At 37.4% G+C, this 21,889-nt stretch overlaps 1 protein-coding gene across 1 annotated transcript in view; it reads left to right on the top strand.

Moving 5' to 3' along the window:
• The window catches only part of PAPPA (pappalysin 1), a 271,315-nt gene that overhangs the window by 109,885 nt on the left and 139,541 nt on the right, over positions 1-21,889 (top strand). The window contains exon 8 of the mRNA XM_055123816.1: positions 18,125-18,253. Within this exon, the coding sequence (XP_054979791.1) occupies positions 18,125-18,253 (129 nt within the window). The remainder of the gene's footprint in view (positions 1-18,124; positions 18,254-21,889) is intronic.

Raw genomic sequence — 21,889 nt, 5'->3', positions numbered from 1 at the left:
CTCTGGTAGGGTGGGAACCTGGCACACCCCTTCCTCTCTCAGTCTCACCCTGTATCTCAACTGGGATTGAGTATCTGAGAAATTTTCGTGGCTAGTTGATCTCTTTCAAGATTTCATTATGAATCTCTAGAATAAGATTTGTAGATGAGTCTACGTGGTGGCGGTGGGCTGGGGCTTCTGGAAATACCCAGAGGAAGGGGGAGATTGCTCATTCTGGCTCTGAGAAGGCCCAGAGTTTTCAGCCAAAAAAAAAAAAAAACTCCCATGTACTGAAACTTTCGGCAGGTTAGCATCTCTGTGGAGCAAGTTGTGAGGCGGTAGAATCTGGCCAGAGGCATGTTGGCAGCTGTTGGGATGTGAGTGTGGCTGCTCGGACATTGGTAGGGCAGGAACTTGGCCCACCCCCTTCCTGAGATCACCCCCCAGAAGTCTCAGCCAGAACTGGGTATCCAAGAAATTTTTGAAGCTAATTGATCATTTTCAAGATTTTTTTTTATAAGTGTCTGGATGGAACAAGACTGGTAGGGTTTTTTAAATTTTTGGGTTTTTTGCTTGCTTGTTTTTGTGCCATACCTAGCAATCCACAGAGGTTACTCCGGATTTGACACTCAGGAATTATTCCTGGTGGTATGGTATTCAGGGGACCATACGGGATGCTGGGGTACAAACCTGGATGGACTGTGTGCAAGGCAAATGCCTTATCTGCAATATTATCACTCTGGCAGCAAGGCTGGTAGTTTTGAACAGATACAATTTTGTTGTTTGCATGAAACCAAGTTTCTCTTTGACTTGATGCTTCCCAAACTTTACTCCAGCCGGTATAATTTTCTGGGAAGATTTCTCAGGTTCTGCTCACATCTCGGTAAATAACAGTTTCTCTGTACATCATCAGCCATAGATATTTTATATGTTGTGTTAAATCCATGCATTTTAATGTATTTAACATTAAATGGACTTTCTTTCCCCATAAATGTATAGGCATCCTAAGAGTAGGATCATAACTTTGCTGATCTCTAAGTCCTGGAAACCTAAAAGAGGTTGAGAGGGCACTGCCTATGCTCTTTGGGCTCTTTGGGTTAATTAATGGATGAACAAAGGACATGATATAAGTGTATTTTATACAGAATAAGAAAGAGTGGGTAAAGTTGCAAATATAATTAGCCAACTGAAATTACAGACTTTTGATCATATATTTACTGAAAATTATGTGTATGTTTACACATAAAAATATATAAGAAAGGATGCTAAACAGAATTTTCTTGGTAGCTGCCTCAGCGATAGAATTTCAAATGATTTTGCTCTGTATTACTAAGTATGGCTCAAGCACCACCTCCCCAAAATTAGTTCTCCTTCTAAACATACATTAAAACTGAAACCATTTTCTTCTACAATTTTACACAAGACAATAAAACTTAATTTAGGCTGTGTTGCAATTGTCTAAGGGCTTTAGAACCATGAACAGGAGTTTGCCTCATCTTCAGATGGTCTTGGTATCTGACAGAACAATAAAGCATTACTCACTAGTATGTGTTTATCTGGGAATTAACTCAATGTCATGAAAAGGTCAAACATTCTAGAGTGAAATAGCCTGACTTAAATTTGGAACGAATGTTATTATATTCCTTACCATGAGCAGATCACTGAACTACACTGAGCTCCAACTCAACAATGCAGATGGTGTCTGTTTCTCAAGTTTATAAGGGAAATAACATGCAAAAATGTAGCAATCTAGATTTTTTTTTCTAATACAGATATCCACCTGGACAGTCTAGATCACATACAACTGATGTAACTAGTATCCTTTACAATTTATGTCTGAGATCAGAAAAATGTATAATTATGGTATGCATGGAAAAAAATGAAAGAATAGGAAATAAAAACTAAGGTGTTTTGTTTGTATAGTTTGGGTAAGAGAGTTCATCAGTTTTGACAACTGAATGGGTTAAATACTCTGGTTTATTCCAGGAGAAATGTGATCCTTCATCTGTGCAATGTGGAGAATTGTAACTATTATTTTGAAAGTAAAGGCATGGCCTCTGGGAGTTTACAAATCTAGGGAAAGAGCATAATAGGGGATAAACTCATATGTATATTTTCTATACCTCACAGATGAGCTTTGAGTTAGTATGTTGCTCAGTGTATTATGAAAATGTTTGAATTTGAGAATCTAGATGGAAAGCATAAAGAAAGGAATAGGTTGTTAGTAATGTTTCAAAGATATATAGAATTAATGTAAATTGCCCTGGGGGAAGTGATATATTTGACTTAGGGAATCCATGATTTCATAGATTGAAACCCAATGAACGTGAGCACCCATGGCAAAATAAAGATATAAAAAGTAAATAAAATGAAAGATTAACATTAATGCCAAGATTTTTACTATATTTTGGTAACAAATATTTGTATTTTAGGGTGTAGGGTAGGTCTTCTGGGTTTGATCCCTGGGATGAGGCACTGGGGTTTGGAGGAGGCACAGAGAGGATCTTGTTACCGGGTCCCGTGAGCCTGGAGTCCGAGGTTGCAAGGTTCTGCTTTACCTGGTTCTGTGGGGCTTCACTCATGCATGAGGTTCAGCCCGAGTATCCGGAAAGTGGCCTGGAGTGTGGTGGTGGTTAGGTAGTGGAGGTAGTAGAGGTCTGACAGTGGGATCAAACCCAGATGACCCACCTTACCGGAGCCAGATAAATACCTCACCGGCAGATCTCCACTACCTCCACTACCCAGCCACCACCACACTCCGGGCCACTTTCTGGACCATTCGGTATAAGACAATACCCATTTTCCATAATTTCCACACCATATTTAATGGACTTCAAAGATGATGTGCACCATGGGAACACCTGTAGGGGCGATTGGAGGTCACCCTAAAAGCCTCCATCCCTCTCTGAGAGTTCAGCAAGCTATGGAGAGTATCCCGCCCACACAGCAGAGCCTGGCAAGCTACCCGTGGCATATTCAATATGCCAAAAACAGTAAAAACAATGGGCCTCATTCGCCTGACACTGAAAGAGCCCCCAGTATGGCAGCGTTTAGAAGGGTGAGCAAGGAGAGGCTGATAAAATCTCAGGCATGAACTAGGCAGCCAAAACGAAGAAAGACTTAAATGACTCTCTGTATTTTCAATGCACGTACGCTGGCATTGAAAGCATCCATCGAAGACCTGATGGTGCAAGCACAGAAGATCAAGTACGACATCATTGGTCTGACCAAAACGAGAAGGCATCAATCACATCACGCCATTTTCGACACTGGAGAAGAACTGTTCCATGGAACATGCGACAACAGAGGCGTTGGTGGCATTAGTGTCCTTGTCAACACAAACTTGGCCATGAGCATTGATTCATTCAAATGCCTAACAACCCAAATCAGACGATTATTCTTGAATAGGTGTGGCTCACTGCAGGCAGTTTCTGTCTTCGTAGTCTATACACCAACATCCAACTATGATGAAGAAGAAATTGAGAAGTTCTACATGGAGCTGGAGAAGTTCTATAAAGAAGATACACCTTCTACAAGATCATTGTTAGTAATTTTAATGCCAGGATAGGACCGAGAAGGTCACCTGAAGAACTCCACATTGGAACCCATGGCCTAGAATGGAACAAACAGGGCAAGAGACTGTCAAAGTTCATCATGTCGACCAAGACCGTCCATGGTAACTCACAGTTCCAGAAATGGACATTGGGAGTCTAAACTTTGGACATGGGAGTCTCCTGGTGGATAGATCCACAATGAAATTGACTACATCATATTCAATCGAAGGTTTTCCCTGACCAATGTCGCTGTTGTTCCAAAATTCCAAAGGAGATCAGACCACTGTCTCCTTCGTGCAAAATTCTACTTCACAGAGTGTGGAGAAAGGTCTGCAAAGTTGAAGCTGAAGAAGATAACTCCCAGAATGACCACCAACTGGGAGCTCTTTGGCACTATTGTGGCAATGTGGGAAGTCATTGACAACATTGACAAGGAATACAATCTACTGGTTCAGCACCTCCATGTCTGTGTGAAGAATGCTGAGAGGATGAAAGCCACAAACAGATGCCTGTCTTTGGAAGCTCATTTGCCAACGTGGTTTGGCACAAGCCTCAGGCAACCACAAGCTAACATCTGAGCTCACAAAGCTGTGCAGAGAAGCGATAAAGGAAGACCTCAAAGAGAGAAGAGCAGCAGTGTTGGCTGATGCGGCAGAAGCCGGGAAAAGTATTCACAGTGCTCACCTGTCCTTCACCAACTACAAGACCAAGATGATTGCCCTCCAAAATCCTGATGGATCTATCACATCTTCCAGGAGGGCAATGGAGAGGATTATTCACGACTTCTACTAGGATCTCTTTGACAGCCACGTCCACCTGCCCACATACCAAATTCTGCAGGATGGATATGTCATTCCAAACGTCCTCCCTTCCAAAATCCGACATGCCATTTCTTCAGTAAAGACGTGTACATCACCCAATCCAGACAAGGTCAGACCCGAACACCTGAAGAATCTGCCGCCAGTACTCGCTAATACACTAGCTCAGATCTTCACACACTACCTGTCTGAATGCAAGGTTCCATCCCAGTGGAAAACCAGCAGGACCGTTCTGTTGTACAAGAAGGGAGACATCCACGACATGGGCAACTATTGCTCAATCTCCCTATTATCCGTTGTCTACAAGTTGTTCACTTGAGTCATCCTGAACATTAGATGAAGGATAACCATGCAAGCAAGCTGGGTTCTGAAAAGGATTCAGCACAGTCGACCATATGCACACAGTGACCAAGCACATTGAAGTTTCACGAGAGTTCAAGATGCCACTCTGCCTAACGTTCATCAATTTAAAGATGGCCCTTTGATTCTGTTGAGACTGAAGTCGTCATCGAAGCCCTAGCCAAACAGGGCGTTCAAACTCAGTGCATCAAGGTCCTCCGCAAGCTGTATTATGGATTCATCACCAGGATCTCACCATTCTACAAGGAAGTGATCATTGACGTAAAGAGAGGGGTTCAGCAGGGTGATACCATTTCACTGAAACTCTTCACTGCCACCATTGAGAATGTTATGTGATGACTGGAATGGGAAGGGATGGGAGTGAAGTTAGACGGTCAGCAATTACACCACCTCTGCTTTGCTGATGACATTGTTCTCATAACACCAAACATTAGCCAAGTGGCACAAATGTTGGGCAACTTCGACCGAGAGTATGGAAAGGTCGGATTGCAGCTGAATCTCAGCAAAACAATGTTCATGAAAAACGAACTAGTCCCTGACTTTTCATTTGCTCTCAATGGAACGAACATCTCCAAATGCAGCAGCTATGTGTACCTGGGTCGAGAACTCAACATGAGGAACGACTTGGCGCCAGAAATGCGCAGGAGGAAGAGAGCAGCGTGAAATGCCATCAAGAGCGTCGAAGAGGTGGTTCAGAGAATAAAGAGCCTCCAGCTCCAGGCACATCTTTTCGACTCCACCCTTCTTCCTGCACTAACATATGCCTCAGAGACCTGGGCCCTACACAAACAGGATGAGAACGCTATTTGGGTATCCCAAAGAGGAACTGAAAGAGCTATGCTTGGAGTATCACGTTTCACTCAAGTGAGAGAAGGACTCCAGAGTTCCGACCTCTGTTGACGGTCAAGAATCAGGGACCCTGTCTTGTTTGCCAAGGCATCAAAAATCAGATGGGCCAGACACGTAATGCGATTCAGAGTGGAGCGCTGTACTAGAGCTGTTACTGACTGGATTCCACTGGATGTCAAAAGACCGCGTGGCCAACCACCAATGAGATGGTCAGACTTCTTCGTCAGAACCCTGAATGAATGGTTTGAGGTCTTCCTATTCCTGGAGCGAGCAGATATCACTGAACTACACTAGCACAAGACAGGAATGAATGGAGAAGTTACTTGTGCCTGATCGAGCAAGTCGAAGATCAACAGGATGACAAGTGATACAAGTGATTTTAGGGTGTATTAGAAAAGTAGAAAAAAAGGGGATAAAGAATAGGAGTTAAAAATCATGAGGCTGGAGCAACAGTATGGCTGGTAAGGCACTTACCTTGCATATGAATGACCTGGATTTGATCCCAGCATTCTCTATGGTCCTCCTAAGACCACCACGAATGATTGCTGCATGCAGAATCTGGAGTAACCACTGAGCACTGCCAGGTGTGGTCCCAAAACAGGACCAAAAAAAGAAACAAGGAAAAGAAGTTTTAAAAATATAAATAAAGGCCACAAAAGAGCGAGGTAAATCAACAAAGGAAATGATAAATTGAAAACACTGCCCAAAATGGAAGAAACGAATCCAGTGTAATAGTCACTAGATTAATAATAACATAATTTATAAAGTTGAAGATTTGCAGATTGAAGTTCATCAAAGATAAATATACTGAAAAATAAAGACATGAGAAATATTTAGGAGGCAGCTGCTAACGCAGGCACAGTAGTATTAGTATCAGAGCAACCTTAAGGCAAAAAAATGTTACTAAGGTAAAGAGGCTAGTACTAATGAAAAAATTAAAGTTATATAATTATTTTTAGCTTTAATAAACAAAAAAATGTGAGGTGAAAATATGTAAATGAAATGTGAGCTTTTCCTTAAAAGCTGATTAAATTCACAGTGGTATTAAGATACTTAATATTGCTCAATAATTCATAGATAAAGCAAACTAAAAGAGTATGAATTAATAACACAAGAATGTTTCATCTGGTAAAAAATATTCAGAATACTTATATTGAAAGAAAATGCAAATATTTTCTTTTAATGTACTAGAACGTTTCTTTAATTCAATCATCATGACTAGAGAGCAAATCTCAACAAGTATTAATTATCAATACAACACGTAAAATTTAACATATTACATCTGTCAATGATGCAACACATAAACAGCAACATAAATGCAAACAAAAAACTTTTATTAGTGAAATTGATGACCAAGAAGCAAAACTATCTTACATAAGATTAACAGACATAATACAGCAATATGAAAAAGGCAACCTCTCATATAAACAACATACTGTGCCAAAGTTTGATTAGATCAGAGAGGTAGATTTACTACTACATAGTAGAGAGATATAATTCATCATATTAAATATTTTAAGACAAAATTAACTTGTTCAAGTATTTTAAACTTTATGAAATCTTATCTTCTTGTAATAAAATCAAAATAAAAAGTAAATTGGGAATAGAAAGAAAGTACTTTATTTCATAAAGGTTTCATACTGAATTTTACTAGAAACCATGCTTCATTGTAAAATATATGAAAAGTTCCTTTCATCCCATACTAAAACCAAAATTTCACAGTGACACCATTGGTTCTATCAAGAACACCGAGTAAAGAATTATAAACAAAGCTATGAATTCAAAAGGAAAAAAACATACGACTTATCCACTAGAGATTCCATAGAAAAAATAATCCACTTATTAGAACTAATGAAATTGTTTGTGAGGATTTGTAAGTAGAATATCATTGTAAAATTAATTGATTTTTATCAACTCCCATATATGTAAACACAAATTCAAATGTACACATATATGTATAAATAAGGATATATCGATGATAGATGGTAGGTGGATAATATATAGATTAAACTACCAGATTAAACTAATATGGCATTCTCAGTTTATCTCTAGTACTCAGAGTTTACTATCAATTGAGATTACCTATAACCTTGTTTTGTTATTGCTGATTAAAAAAACAGTTTTTAATGTAGCAAACTTTAAAACTTTACTAAAACCCTGATTTTTTGCATCCTTGGGATACATTCCCAGAAGTGGTATTGTGGGGTCATATGGAAGCTCAATTTCTAGTTTTTGAAGGACTGTCCATATTGTTTTCCAGAAAGGCTGGACCAGTCGGCATTCCCACCAATGGTGAGAGAGCGTCCCTTTTTCCCCACATCAATGCCAGCACTGGTTGCTTTTGTTCTTTTGAATGTGTGCCAGTCTCTGTGGTGTGAGATGATATCTCATTGTTGTTTTGATTTGCATCTCCCTGATAATTAGCAATGTGGAACATTTTTTCATGTGCCTTTTGGTCATTCGTATTTCTTTTTTGAGGAAACTGTTCATTTCTTCTCCCCATTTTTTGATGGGGTTGGAGGTTTTTTTCTTTGTACAATTCTACTAGTGTCTTGTATATCCTGGATATTAATCCCTTATCAGATGGGTATTAGGTAAATATTCTTTCCCATTCTGTGGGCTCTTTCTGTATTTTGGTCACTGTTTCTTTTGAAGTACAGAGGCTTCTTAACTTGATGTAGTCCCATTTGTTTATGTTTGCTTCCACTTGCATGGTCAGTGCTGTTTCGTCCTTAAAGATGCTTTTAGCTTCAGTGTCATGGAGAGTTCTGCCTATATTTTCTTCTATGTACCTTATAGATTCATGTCTGATATTGAGGGCTTTAATCCCCTTTGATCTGACTTTTGTGCCTGGCATTAGATAGAGGTCAGAGTTCATTTTTTTGCAGGTAGCTATCCAGTTTTCCCAGAACCACTTGGTGAAGAGGCTTTCTTTGTTCCACTTCACATTTCTTGCTCCTTTGTCAAATATTAAATGGCCATATATTTGGGGATCTGTGACAGGATATTCAACTCTGTTCCATTGGTCTGCAGGTCTGTTTCTAGCCCAAGACCATGCTGTTTTAATTATTACTGCTTTGTAGTAGAGTTTGAAGTTGGTGAAGGTGATTCCGCCCATCTTCTTTTTCCCAAGGATTGCTTTAGTTATTCGTGGGGGTTTATGTTCCCTATGAATTTCAGGAGTGTTTTGTCTATTTCTTTGAAAAATGTCATGGGTATCCTGATAGAAAACACATTAAATTTGTATAGTGCTTTGGGAAGTATTGCCATTTTGATAATATTAATTTCCCCTATCCATGAACAGGAGATGTGTTTCCATTCCGAGTGTCCTACAACAGATGACTGGTTAAAGAAACTTTAGCATATCTACATAATGGAATACTATGCAGTTGTTAGGAGAGATGAAGTCATAAAATTTGCTTGCAAATGGATAGACATGGGGAGTATCATGCCAAGTGAAATGAGTCAGAAAGAAAGGGAAAGACATAGAGGGACTGTGCTCATTTGTGGGGTATAGAATAACATCACATGAGGCTGACATCAAGGATAGTGGATTGAAGGGCCAGGAGGATTGCCCAATAGCTGGAAGACTGCTTCAAGAGCTGAGGGGAGAAGGCAGATGGAATAGAGAAGGGATCACAAAGAAAATGATGGCTGGAGGAATCAGTCGGGATGGGAGATGTGTGCCGAAAGTAGATAATGGACCAAACATAATGACCTCTCAGTGTCTGTGTTGCAAGCCATAATGCTCAAAAGTAGAGAGAGAGAATAGGGAATATTGTCTGCCCTGGAGGCAGGGGGATGGTTGGAAAGGGGCTGTATACCCGGGATACTGGTGGTGAGGAATGTGCACTGGTGGGTGGATGGGTGTTTGATCATTGTGTGATTATAATCCAAATATGGAAGCTTATAACTATCTCATGGTGTTTGGATAAAATTTTGAAAAAAACTTTACTAAACCATAATAGAAAACCTAAGTCAATATTTTTTAAAAGAACAATGCAATGTTCAGATATAAATGTGAGTGTACAATGCCATAAGTGTTTTTCCTCTGCAAATACAATATTCAATGAACTTGGAATGAAAATGTTAATATTTTCAAGGTTTAATTTTAAATTCACTTGGAATAGCAAAGTGCTCTTTGAAGGTATAAAAGCTAAGTGTAGAATGAGCTTACAACATAAATCAAGACTTAGGTAAGACAGTGGAACTCAAGATACATTGCTATCGATAAAATGATTTAAAGAAAGACCAGGTAAAGTAACTTGGAAACAAACTGATCTAAGTATTGAATGATAGTAATTATAATGTATTAGTGAAAGAATTATTACAGAAAACATTGAGTAGAAGGTTTATTCATATCTGGAATGAAAACAGTCCTTTTTATACATCATTTTTCAAACAATTTAGTTGATTGAAGTTGTATATGTGAAAATAAAACCTTAAAACTATTAAAATAAAAGTTAGGAAACTTTTATCTACTTGGAATAAAGAAATATTTATTTTTAAAAGATATGAAATTTCAAATTTAAATGAGATGATTTTAAAATTCAGTTAAAAAACAATATGGGCAGAATGTACAAATAGATTAAGATAGGAGTTACAGATTTGGAAGCAGTATGTGTAGTAGCTTGAAGTTTAAGGGATGAATATACAGTATTAAAAGTAAGCTTGAGTATCCATAAAATAAAAAAATCCAACTTAAAATATGCCAAAAGCCAGAACAAAAATCAGCATAGCTAGAACTCCACGTAATCAGTAAATATAAAATAACAATCAGGTTTGCTAGTAATCAGAGAAAGTAAAAACAAAACAATAATTCAATATAATTTAATACCTATCAGATGGGCAAATTTTTCAATGTTTGGCAGAATCAAATGCTGGCAATGGTATTGAGCAGTGGAAAGTCTGTGAGTAGATATTTTAATTGGCACAACCTGTTTGGAGAATAATTTGGCAATAGCTAGTAAAGTTGAAAATGAAATTACCTTTAACCTATTGATTCAATGTTCAATCTGTTTTATACAAAAGGATATAAATGCAAAATTTTAAACAGTATTATTGTAAATAACAATCAGAAGGATTTATTAATGATAGTAATGACAATAATAAAATAGCCCACTTATCTAACTATAAAAGAATGATCAAATAAAATATACTATGTTTAAGTCACAGAAATATTATGCCAGTGAAAATTATAAGCTAGGTCTGCAAGTATCAATATGTGTAACCTCAAAAATGATGCTAAGGGCTGCTGTCTAATATACAGCATAAACACACACATGATATTTAAAATAAATGGAACAGTGCTGTCGTATATAAACTATAAAATCCCATCAGGTGCAAGAGGGAATGAGATGCAGGGATAGCACAGAGTATGGTTTCAAAGAAATAGTCAAAGTAATACATTTTAAAATTTATTTTTAACTCAAATGATATGAAAAATATGGTAAACTGTGATTTGGCAAACTGGGTCTGAGGGTATTAGTTATAGTAGTGCTCTATAATTTTCTATATAATTGAAATATTTTCTAATTAGTAGTATGTATAAAGTCCCTTGGCATATCATCTCAGACTCAAAAGGCGATTGTTTCCTCCTCTTCCTATTCTTGGCTAGAAGCTGGTGTTTAGAGTGCCCAGGTATTACCCTCTGAGTCTTAGCCCAAGGCAGAACTGGAATATTTCGGCTCCTCCGGAGCCAGAACCATCCTAGGTGGTCTCCCAACCATGTCTCTCTGCTCCGACTATCTGGGTGGTAGATCTTAAACTTCACCATTTCTCAGGGAAGACATGAGACTACTGTGGTAGTTTTCAGCCTGTAGAAAAGCTCATCCCAGAAGGATGCACATTATTCCTCATTATTGAAATTATGGGCTATAGCACTCATCATCACAGTCTTCCCAGGCTCCCATTTCATAGATGAAGACAGCCATGGTCAGAAGAGGAAATGGCTTATTGTAAAGGTGGCGTGTTAGCAGGTGTGTATTGTTCTGGACCTTTTTAATCAGCCTCTGTGTAACACTCCACTTTAGTCTTTTTAACTTCCATTCTTTTGAGGTTTTTGGTTTTTTTTTTTTTTAAGATTTTTTGTGAGTGGTCAGGGGTTTGTGGATGAAGGAGTCTCCCCTGTGCTCTCAGGTCCAGGTGGGGCCTGCCAGCAATTCTTGACCCACTGGGCCTGCGCTCCGGGACAAGGGTCCAAGGCTGCTGTGCTACTTGGGGCCCCAATGTGCTGGAAATACCAAGACCATCCCAGCAGAGCTGGGAGCCTTCAAGGCTGCACCGGGTAAAACTTGGGGGACTCTATGGTGCCAGCAATGAAACCTGGGCAGGCATATGGTAGGAATGTGCCCTAACCACTATGATATCTCCTGACACCCAGTTTACTGTATTCCCCAGTTCATCATGGCCAAAGACTTTAACTTCCAGATAATATTATCTTGGGATGATCTAGAAGTAGGTTCTTGTATCATGCCGAAAGTAGTGCATTATGGATAGGTAGTTTAAACACCCTACAAGTTAGTTTCTTAAAGGGATATAATAATAGTTATTGTTAGTTTTTAAAACTACATGTTAGTTTTTAAAAGGGATATAATAACAGTTATTGTAGTTCAAGATTGTTGTTAGATTAAATGAGATTATTCATAGAAAGCACACAGCATGAGTCCTGCTGGCCATAGTCAAATAAGCAACAAAGACAAACTGCCATTGCGATGATTGTTTTAGAATATGGAATTCCAAACAGTATGCAAGAGTTCCATTACTACAGTACTGTTTTGAGAAATAGAATATGATAGATGAATTCTATGATATGAAGAAAATAGGAAAATCAATAAGGTGTAACTAAGAGGCTTTCCTGGAAGAAGCAAAAATGTGATATTTACACAGTACAGTGAGACTTGTTCAGTCGCTCACCTTCTTTTCCCTCTAAATTACTTTCATATTGCTCATTTTATCTATATATTGGTATGAGACAAGAATTATTTATCCCAATACAAAGATAGAAAAATAGACTCCAAGAAGTGCGGTGCCTTTCCTACAGATTTCAGCCAGTTTGTTATTGATCTAGTATGATCAAAAGTGCACACCAACATTGAAAGAAATTTGCATTTTGTTATAACTAAGTTATAAGATGCTTAGTTTCCTTTTGTACCTGTGACTGTGCATACACTAAAATAATTATCTTCTTGTGCTAAATTTTACTCTAAAATTGTTCTCTGAACCTATTACCCATTCACTTCAATCTCACATGGGGTTATGACTTGTTTCAGCAAATAGAATGAAGCTGAAGTATTATACCCTTTACTCAGTAGATCTATGTGGAGTGAAATCAGGAACAGCAGTTGTAACTAAAAGACACTTTCAGGGTAGACTGAGTGGAGGAAGTGAGGGATAGTGAATAAAATGAAGCAAAATTGAAACTAGTCTTTTGATGGTGATCAAGTTGTTGAACAACAATGCCATATACCTGAAACCAAATACAATTGTAAACCAACGTTGCTTTGTTATGAGAAAAATATCTATTGACATGCCTCAAAAAATTTAAATATGTCAAATACTCTCTATTTGACATATAATCATCAATATTCCATTTCTTAGGAGAATTACTGATAAAAGAAATGCCATTCTTTGTTTTTGATGACCATAAATACAGGCACAAATCAGTTATAACATGAGGTATTTGTAAAAGAATGATGATTAAATGTTTAAAAGAGTTTGAGAAAACATACAGTGGTTTCACCAACGACTCTTAAAAGCTAGTCAAACATTTTCATCACATGTAAGTGCCAGGGCTTCAATGTATTTACTAAACACATGAAATTAAACTGAAATGAATTTTGAAGCATCGGTGATCAAATACTAATGAAAGTGTTTTTATTTAAAAAATAATGGAGAATGACACTCAGAAAATGAAAAATCAGCCATTATGAAATAATCATATTCCAGATGAAGTAAAATATTGCTTCCAAACAAAGAGCAAGTGAAATTTTGAGCTAGGTGGGTTGCTGCCATCTTTGCTCTAGATGACAATATCTTGAGCAGAGAGTGGCTGCAGATCTAAGAATAATCCTGATGATATTGGCAAGACTGGGAAAAGGAGACACGAAAGTAGGAAGGAAAGATACAGACTGTTCCAGCTATCAAGGTTGAGACACTGGCAGCAGCATGAATGTAGAGGAAATAATGAGGAAGCTTTGGGGTGGGAAATATTGAAAAGACTCGGGGGCTGCCTAGATGTGGGAGGCCTAGAAAGGGAAGGAGTTCAAGTGACAGCCTAAGACTTTCCAGATGGTTTTAGGAGCAGCTGAAAGGAACAACTTGACATAAATGTCCTACTTTTAGACCAACCATGAAATAGGTCCTAACCTCCAACAAACCCTTCCAAAGCCACTAGTTTGTCCTTCAGAAAGAATTTTGTTCTAATAGAACCTTGGGAAAATAGCTCCTTTTTGACTTTTCTTTTGACTTTAACCTGGGGAAAATGTAACTTTATTACAGGAAGTTTTACCATAAGAAGTCTTTCTTGGAAATGATCTTTATTGCAATTGTACTCATTTCCCTTTCCTACCTTTTAAAGAAAGGAGTGACTTAGGCATCAATGTAGTGATGATTCATACCCCCCTCCTCTCTCACACACATACACACACACAAAGTTGGAAGAAGGAGATCTGTTTACCATCATTTGTATTATATGTGATGCCAACTGTTAAGGTACAAGAGAGTGGCTGGAAGTTATTGGGATACAACTACTGCCCCAGTTTTTTTTTAAAAAAAAACAACTTTGAATTCAAAATTTTTAGGAGGTAAAATAGGGACCTACAAACAGAACAAGCTACCAGGCACTGAGGATATTGTCGCCAAATGATGTGTTAGAAGGAAGAATTTCCATCAAGCTGTGACATACATGATAGGTAGCAATCCTATCTTCACAATTTGGTTTAGCTTCATATGTAATTACCTACAACTCTAATTAACATAGAACTACTGTATGATACAGCAATTTTAACTCCGGTTATCTACCCCAAGAATTAAAAAAAAACACCTGAACATTAACTTGAAAAACTATGTGCACATCTTTGTTCATTGTAGTGCCGTTTGCAGTGATCAAGATATAGAAGTAACCCAATACCAAACTAAATATGAATTAATAAAGTAATTATAAGATATAGACACAAAACAATACTACTCAGCTATAAGAAACATGAAATCTTGCCTTTTCTACCATATGGAATGGAATGAGAAGTTAACATGTTAAGTGAAAAAAAATCAGAGGAAGAATGATAAATGCCAGATGATCCCAGTCATATGTGCTATATTGTAGAGACAAAGCAAGAGAATGCACAGTATCCAATAAAAATAAGCCCTTGGACTCTGACAACAACACTGAGGATACCAAGTGGCAGAGGGTGGGAGCTGGAGGGGTGGGATGTACTAAAAGGAATTTAGGGAGATGAGCAGAGGGATTTGGGCACTTTAGTGATGATGTTGTAACTTTTCACACAAAAGACAAGAATGAACAGTATTGTAAACCACATTAACTCAGTAATAATAAAACTAAACTTTAAAAAAAGGAGTAATTGGTTACAATTTATTACCTCTTTATCAAAGGCTAGGTCCATTTGTGCTTTTTTATGTACTTCCATTCAATATTGAAGAAAATATTGTGAGGAAAATAAGTGTATGAGCAATTTGGAAGAGACTCAGAGTAGTCAAACACCTGCCTATGACTTCTCAGCTAGTAAGTGGTATAGACAGAATGGAAACATATTTGCTTGCCTTAAAGTTATTTGTATGACAACACCCAAAAGGAGAGAGAACAAAGGGGAATGCCCTGCCACAGAGGCAGTCTGGGGTGGTAGGGGGTGAGGTGGGGGTGGTGAGAGGGATACAGGGATCATTGGTGGAGGTGGATGGGCACTGGTGGAGGGATGTAGACTTTTGTGTTTGCATTTTACTCATACAGTAGATGATCACTGTATGAGTAAAATGCAAACACAAAAGTTCATAAGTTTGTAACTGTACATCACAGTGATTCTCTAATAAAAAAAGAAAAAAATTATTTGTATGAGAAGGAAATGGAGGAATAAAAGAGGGAACTGCAAGTAGAGGGAAGATGAAAGCTTTAATAATTATTAGACCTTAGGGGCTGGAGCGATAGCACAGCGGGTAGGGCGTTTGCCTTGCACGCGGCCGACCCCGGTTCGAATCCCGGCATCCCATATGGTCCCCTGAGCACCGCCAGGGGTGATTCCTGAGTGCAGAGCCAGGAGTAACCCCTGTGCATCGCCAGGTGTGACCCAAAAAGTAAAAAAAAAAATAATAATTATTAGACCTTAAATATTATCTACCATAAATAAATTATACATGTTACATATCACAACCAAAAATCATGAAGTATAAAAGTACTTTTCACATCCCATTTTTTTATCTTTTTTGGTCACATCCGGTAATGCACAGGGGTTACTCCTGGCTCTGCACTCAGGAATTACTCCAGGCAGTGCTTGGGGGACCATATGGGATGCTGGGAATCTAATCTAGGTCGACTGTGTGCAAGGCAAATGCCCTTCTCGCTGTGCTATCACTCCAACCCCCTACTTTTCAGATCCTGAAGTCTTTCCATAACCATCTATTTTGCTTCAGACAATGACCCCACCTCCCCAGTAACTTGGGATGTGACCTGAATAAAATGTCTTGCTTTATTTCATTATGCAGCCACATTTACTTAATATAAATCATGATTCTATACTTTAGGGAAAATTGAATATACTAGAGAATATGTTATTTTCATTTTGTGCCTTTGTATATCCCCTCATAAAACCACTCTTCTTCCCACCACAATATTCCATTTTTAGAAACACTGTCAGTAAAAGTATATTCATTACTTTAGGGGTAGATAAAATAACTCATAACGTTTAGAAATGTTTATAATTATATCAGCAAATAAGCATTGCAGAGGCTGACATGGCAGCCATTATTTATACATCCACACAGGCAAGATCTAAAGATTTTTATGCATTCCTCTATTTAGTTTTCATTGACAGAACACTAATGGAATCCTCAGGGACTTCTGGTCTACCCTCCAATATTACTAGCTGCTTCAGCATTACAAATCCTCATTGTAATAAGCCTAACATTTTCAGGAAGGCTATATTCAGTGTTCAAACACTCTAACTTACTATTGCGTTGACAATCAGGAGACATTGTCTATCCAGTGCTTCTGCACCTGTTATCTTATTAGCCTTATCCAAATAGCTCCAGCCCTGACAACAGCTGAAATAACAGATGGGCAGAAGAACTCGAGATTTTTTTTCACATCATTCTTTTGTTTATGAAATCCCTCCCCCAAATCTGAAATCTGGTAGGAATTCTCTTTGTTATCATTTTATGTTTTATTCCCATGGCACTTTTTAAAAAATCATTTAAAATAAATTGTGCGGAGGGAGATGAAAGAAAGGAATAATGTATGCTTTGAAAATGGTCAAAAAAAGAAATGGGGATAATGATTTGATCATGTGGAATTGACAAATTCTTCTTTGCTTTGGAGCATAATTGACAGTAGCCAGGTTCATTTGATAGCTCAAACAGGAAAATAAGAAGGAGTGAGTAAGGAGAGGGAAGTAATTTGATGTATAGTTCAGAGGGACAGTCAGAGTAGGCATCATAGGAAGTCTAAGAGCAAAAAAGGAGAAGCACTCTAGGTAAGTTGGAAATTTGGCAGAAACCAGCACCTGGAATTGAAAATTTAGGATATGGCCCCACTTTTCAAGGAATAGAATTATCAAAACAAGCCTAGAATCAAGATTGGAAATGGGGACAAAATACAGGAGATGATTTAATAATATGTGATTCAATAGAAATTGTTTAACCTCTTCTTAAATTCCTCCTCTGTAAAATAACCCTGAAAATACAAGTATACACACACAAGGTTGTTTTGATCTTAAATGAGACAATATATGGAAATTGCTTAATCTTAGACCTGGTATTCAGTTCATGGGTTCTGCTTTTACTAGTACTGTAGCCAGTAGTGAGACACATAGGGAGAATCAAGAGGCACATTGAAGGAGAATCACTGGGGTAGCATCAGGAAAGGGTTTTATCACATAAAATAGATATTTTTGCTCAATTCTTTAAAAGGTGGAAAGGTTAGATAATGCCCAGAGAAACTGGCATGGCACTCTGCCACCTCTTTGCCTTTGCTATCTAATTTCTTTTTCTTGGATTGCATTCTCCCAAATAGCTTCCTTACGGGCCGCATACCACTTATCCACCAGGGCTATTGCAAATATTAAGTTAAAGAGAAACAGTACCTAGCAATATATTTGGCTATCTGCCAATATATGCCTGTTATTTCAAAATTTTTAAGTATGCATTTTAGTGTAGTTTCTCATGCTTATCCTAGTGACTTAACTAGAGTAGGCAACAAAATTATTAGATAACCGAATGAGCAAAATGAGCAAGCCAGATTAAAAAGGTACTCGGTGGAATCTATTTTTAATTCTCCCCTTGTCTAGACCCAGCATTTTGTGGGCATAGCTAACCATCTCTTTATTTTATGTCTTCCAGGGATCTGAAACTTGGCAGTGTGTACCACTACTGGGTCATCACCATTTCAGGAAATGAGGAGAGTGAGCTATCACCTGCCACCATATATATCCATGGAAACGGGTACTGTGGTGATGGAATTATCCAGAAGTAAGTATAGCTCTAACAAGGGAAAGGAGAGGGGTAATACTAGTTAACCTCAAAAGTGATCAGAGCACAGAGTGCACAGATTTAAGGAACAGTGTTCAATGTATGAACTGGTACCAGGGAATACAATAGTATGTTTGTCTACAAGCCCTCTACTGGCTTCTGAAAGAAATCAGCAATTCTTTTGCTAAGCACTCACATTTCTCTCACATCTAATAGAGCATTTGATTTCCCCAGAGTGACCATCTGCATTTTTTGTTTTGTTTGTCTGTTTTGGGGGGGAATCTCCAAAGCATCACTCAACAGGCTATGAGGGTCTCCACTAGCTATACTCAACAACTGGGCCTGCCATTCAGTACAGTGATGCTCGGGACCATTCAGATGGTGATGGAAGGGACCGTATGATACTGGGGGTTGAATGCAAGGCATGTACATAAACTCCTAGCTTATCTCTCGCCCCCCATTCTGCATTTTCTAGTAGTCTGCTCTTGCTTTTGGTTTGTATGAACTACAAGAATTCTAAAAGTTTTCTATCACAACTCACATCAGTTAAAAGTGTCTAAAGATTAAACCACTATTTTATCCTTTATCTATTGCCATTTACATTTGAAAAAACTGTACATACACTCATTGCTTCAGTTGTATCACTTTATATCAACAATGTATGAAATGGGTCAAAGCTTAATATAAATAAGAAAGTAGTCTAACTCATAACAGGAAAACCGTATGTAGTAAACAGTACTCTAGAGTAGATACTGAATGTGAATATGGACACAGAAAGGTGTGGGGATCAATAAGTGTAGAGTTTTCATATAAGCTACATAAAGGAAAAGTGTGATTAGAAAATAAAAACTGCATGTCTGGAAACTGGATTTCATTGGAAATCAGTGCACCATTCCTCCTATCCAGAAGATGTTATGCTAAAGTGCCATCAAGACTTTTGTATTGTTTTTTAGAAAAAAATAAATCTTTGAATTTTATTTCTCCTCCCATCACAACAAACACTAAAATATTTTCTGGCATAAAATAAAATAATTTTATCTTTAGAAGTAGAGAACAAAATAATTTACATTTCATTTCTTTATTGTTAAATATTATAATTGACATTATGTTGCTTTTTCTAAAGTAGTTTTTTTTTTTACAATTGGGAAAACATTTATTTCAGTCTATAGTATGAATAGACAGAAACTTAGAGTAAATAATTCAATTTCTTTTAGGACATGCCACTTCTCTTCCTATCTTTCAGATAAGCAAATATATTCTTCAATCTCTTTATGTTTACCAGTAATTATGCACAGAAATACATGATACAAAACAAAAAAATAACCCAATAAATGAGTGTATATGTGGTATACCTATATAGATATGTATATAGGTATGCCTATCTTATAATATGCCTCTCATATAAATACATATGAGAGGCAAGAGAAGACTAGGTAAGGATAAAGAATGACATACCTGGAAGTCTATTTTTAAAGCAAAAGACGTATTAGATACTGATATACATCTGTTAATTAACAGATATTAAAAATAGGAATGTACAAAATTCCATATGAATTGGTGGTATATAAGAAGTCACATGATGGCTAAGTGACTTTTAAAACTATAGACAAGTTTATTAACAAACATTATGTGGGATATGGCAACATAGGCTATAGGTGAAATTGCTTCATTAAAGTTACTTTGGGAGAAAGAAGAAAGGTCCCTGTCACAGAGGCAACCTGGGGTGAGGTGGAAGGAGAGAAACTGGGAACACTGGCGGTAAGAAATATATACTGGTCAAGAGATAGGTGTTGGAACATTGTATGACTGAAACCTAATTATGAACAACTTTGTAGCTGTATATCTATTGTGATTCAATTAAAAAATAAGGTAAAATGAAGCTACTTCTGGATGTCACATATCTGTGCAACATGGAATTTTATGAATACTTCTATATTGAGGGGCAGTATAAAGAGAATTTGTTTCATGGCTCAATAATGTGCAGAACAGGAGCCATTGCATGGGTGTGGAATGTGTATGAGAAAGAAGCACTCTGTGAATATTTCTTTCTGCTCATCACTGACTCAGAGCTGGAGAGGAAGAGTAGTTTGATGTGGTGACAGTGAGACATGCAGTAGAAAATAGGACCCTCTGCTTTGGTATGAAAGGACTAACCAGGGGCACAACAAGGTTCTTACAGTTAAGCCAGTAAAAGGGCACACCTCCAGTGCCCGACTGTATGCTTTCTAAACTTTACACTGAAGAAGTAGTGCATTTTGTGAAGATGATCAGATGAGTTACATCTTTTCAGTGGACTTTGCAATAAAAAATGGTAATGTGTAAAAAGGTTCTGCTCCTTCAAACCCCCCATACATTGAAGTATGCTGGTTGATACAATAAAGGTGCTAATTCAAGATTTTAGGTTGAAGAATGACAATTTTTAGAAATGTTAAAACTGATAATATCAGACCAGTAGTGATTGTTGCATGATTTAAAATGGCTTGCTGAAATAAGGTATCTCGGGGATATGTATTTATATCTTAAATATTCTTCACCTATAATTTCAAAACTTAGATGTCAAAATTAATATTGAAGAGATAATATAAGGGTTTTAAAGTGTAGAATTATGATGTGAACCACCCAATTGCCAAGAATTTGACTCCTCAAGCATAAAGATAAAACCCTCCCTTGTCAAGAATTAAAATTGATGATGCACTGTTTTGTGTATTTAAGATCTATATCCTTAATCAACTAAGCATGAACATACAGTTTTTAACACTTAATGCAAGAAAATTGAAGAAAGGAAAGCTATTCTCCTCTCTATCCAACATTGAGATAATGGCTTTTAACTTGAATGTAACTGTTGTCTTGTGGAACGTGGAGCAACTGAACAGGGCAATCTCCAGGAAGAAAGTGCCCCATCATTTGTGGGTCCAGGACTGAGCATATTCAGAACATCCAGGAAACACTTGTGGTCTTTCTGACAACCCATAATTGTGATTCAGGACTTTCTAATTTAGCACAGGAACAAAAAAGAAATTCACTAGATATGAAATCTCATCTATAACTCTATTTGGGAACCGTATCTAGATGCATTACCAAAACACTGCAAAAAGTCTTTTCACTGATCTAAAACCACTTTCATCATTTTATTCATTTAAAAATTATTTTCAACAAAGGTTTTATACTATTATTTTACCTTGAATTGGTATCCTATATGTTTATTGTTATTTATTGTTTTTGATAGTATTTATTGTTATCTACAGATATCAAATACCTATTGTTATCTACAGGTATCAAATACAGTATTTATTGTTATCTACAGGTATCAAATACCATTCCATTGTAGTAAATGGAATGGCTGATAGATATCTGCCTAAGCAAAAATAAATAAATAAATAGTCGGAGGCAAAGGAGAGATGACACCTTAGTTAATTCAATTTTTAATGGGATGATGATGCATGGTAATTTTCTACAAATATAGGATAATTTGCAGACATATAAACTCTGTACCCTATAATGTCCCTGATGGGTGAAGGGTTGTTAATAAATAATCCACAATGACCTGAGAATTGGTCTACAGAACTGAGTTTTCCATGCCAGGAGGAAGTGGGGACAGGACAATTGAGGAGGGGGCCATGGTGGAGGGAAGCAGAT

This window comes from Sorex araneus, chromosome 1, assembly GCF_027595985.1.
Source record: "Sorex araneus isolate mSorAra2 chromosome 1, mSorAra2.pri, whole genome shotgun sequence".
Taxonomy (NCBI): Eukaryota; Metazoa; Chordata; class Mammalia; order Eulipotyphla; family Soricidae; genus Sorex; species Sorex araneus.
The sequence above is the reverse complement of the archived record's forward strand: the minus strand, read 5'-3'. Positions and strand labels throughout refer to the sequence as shown.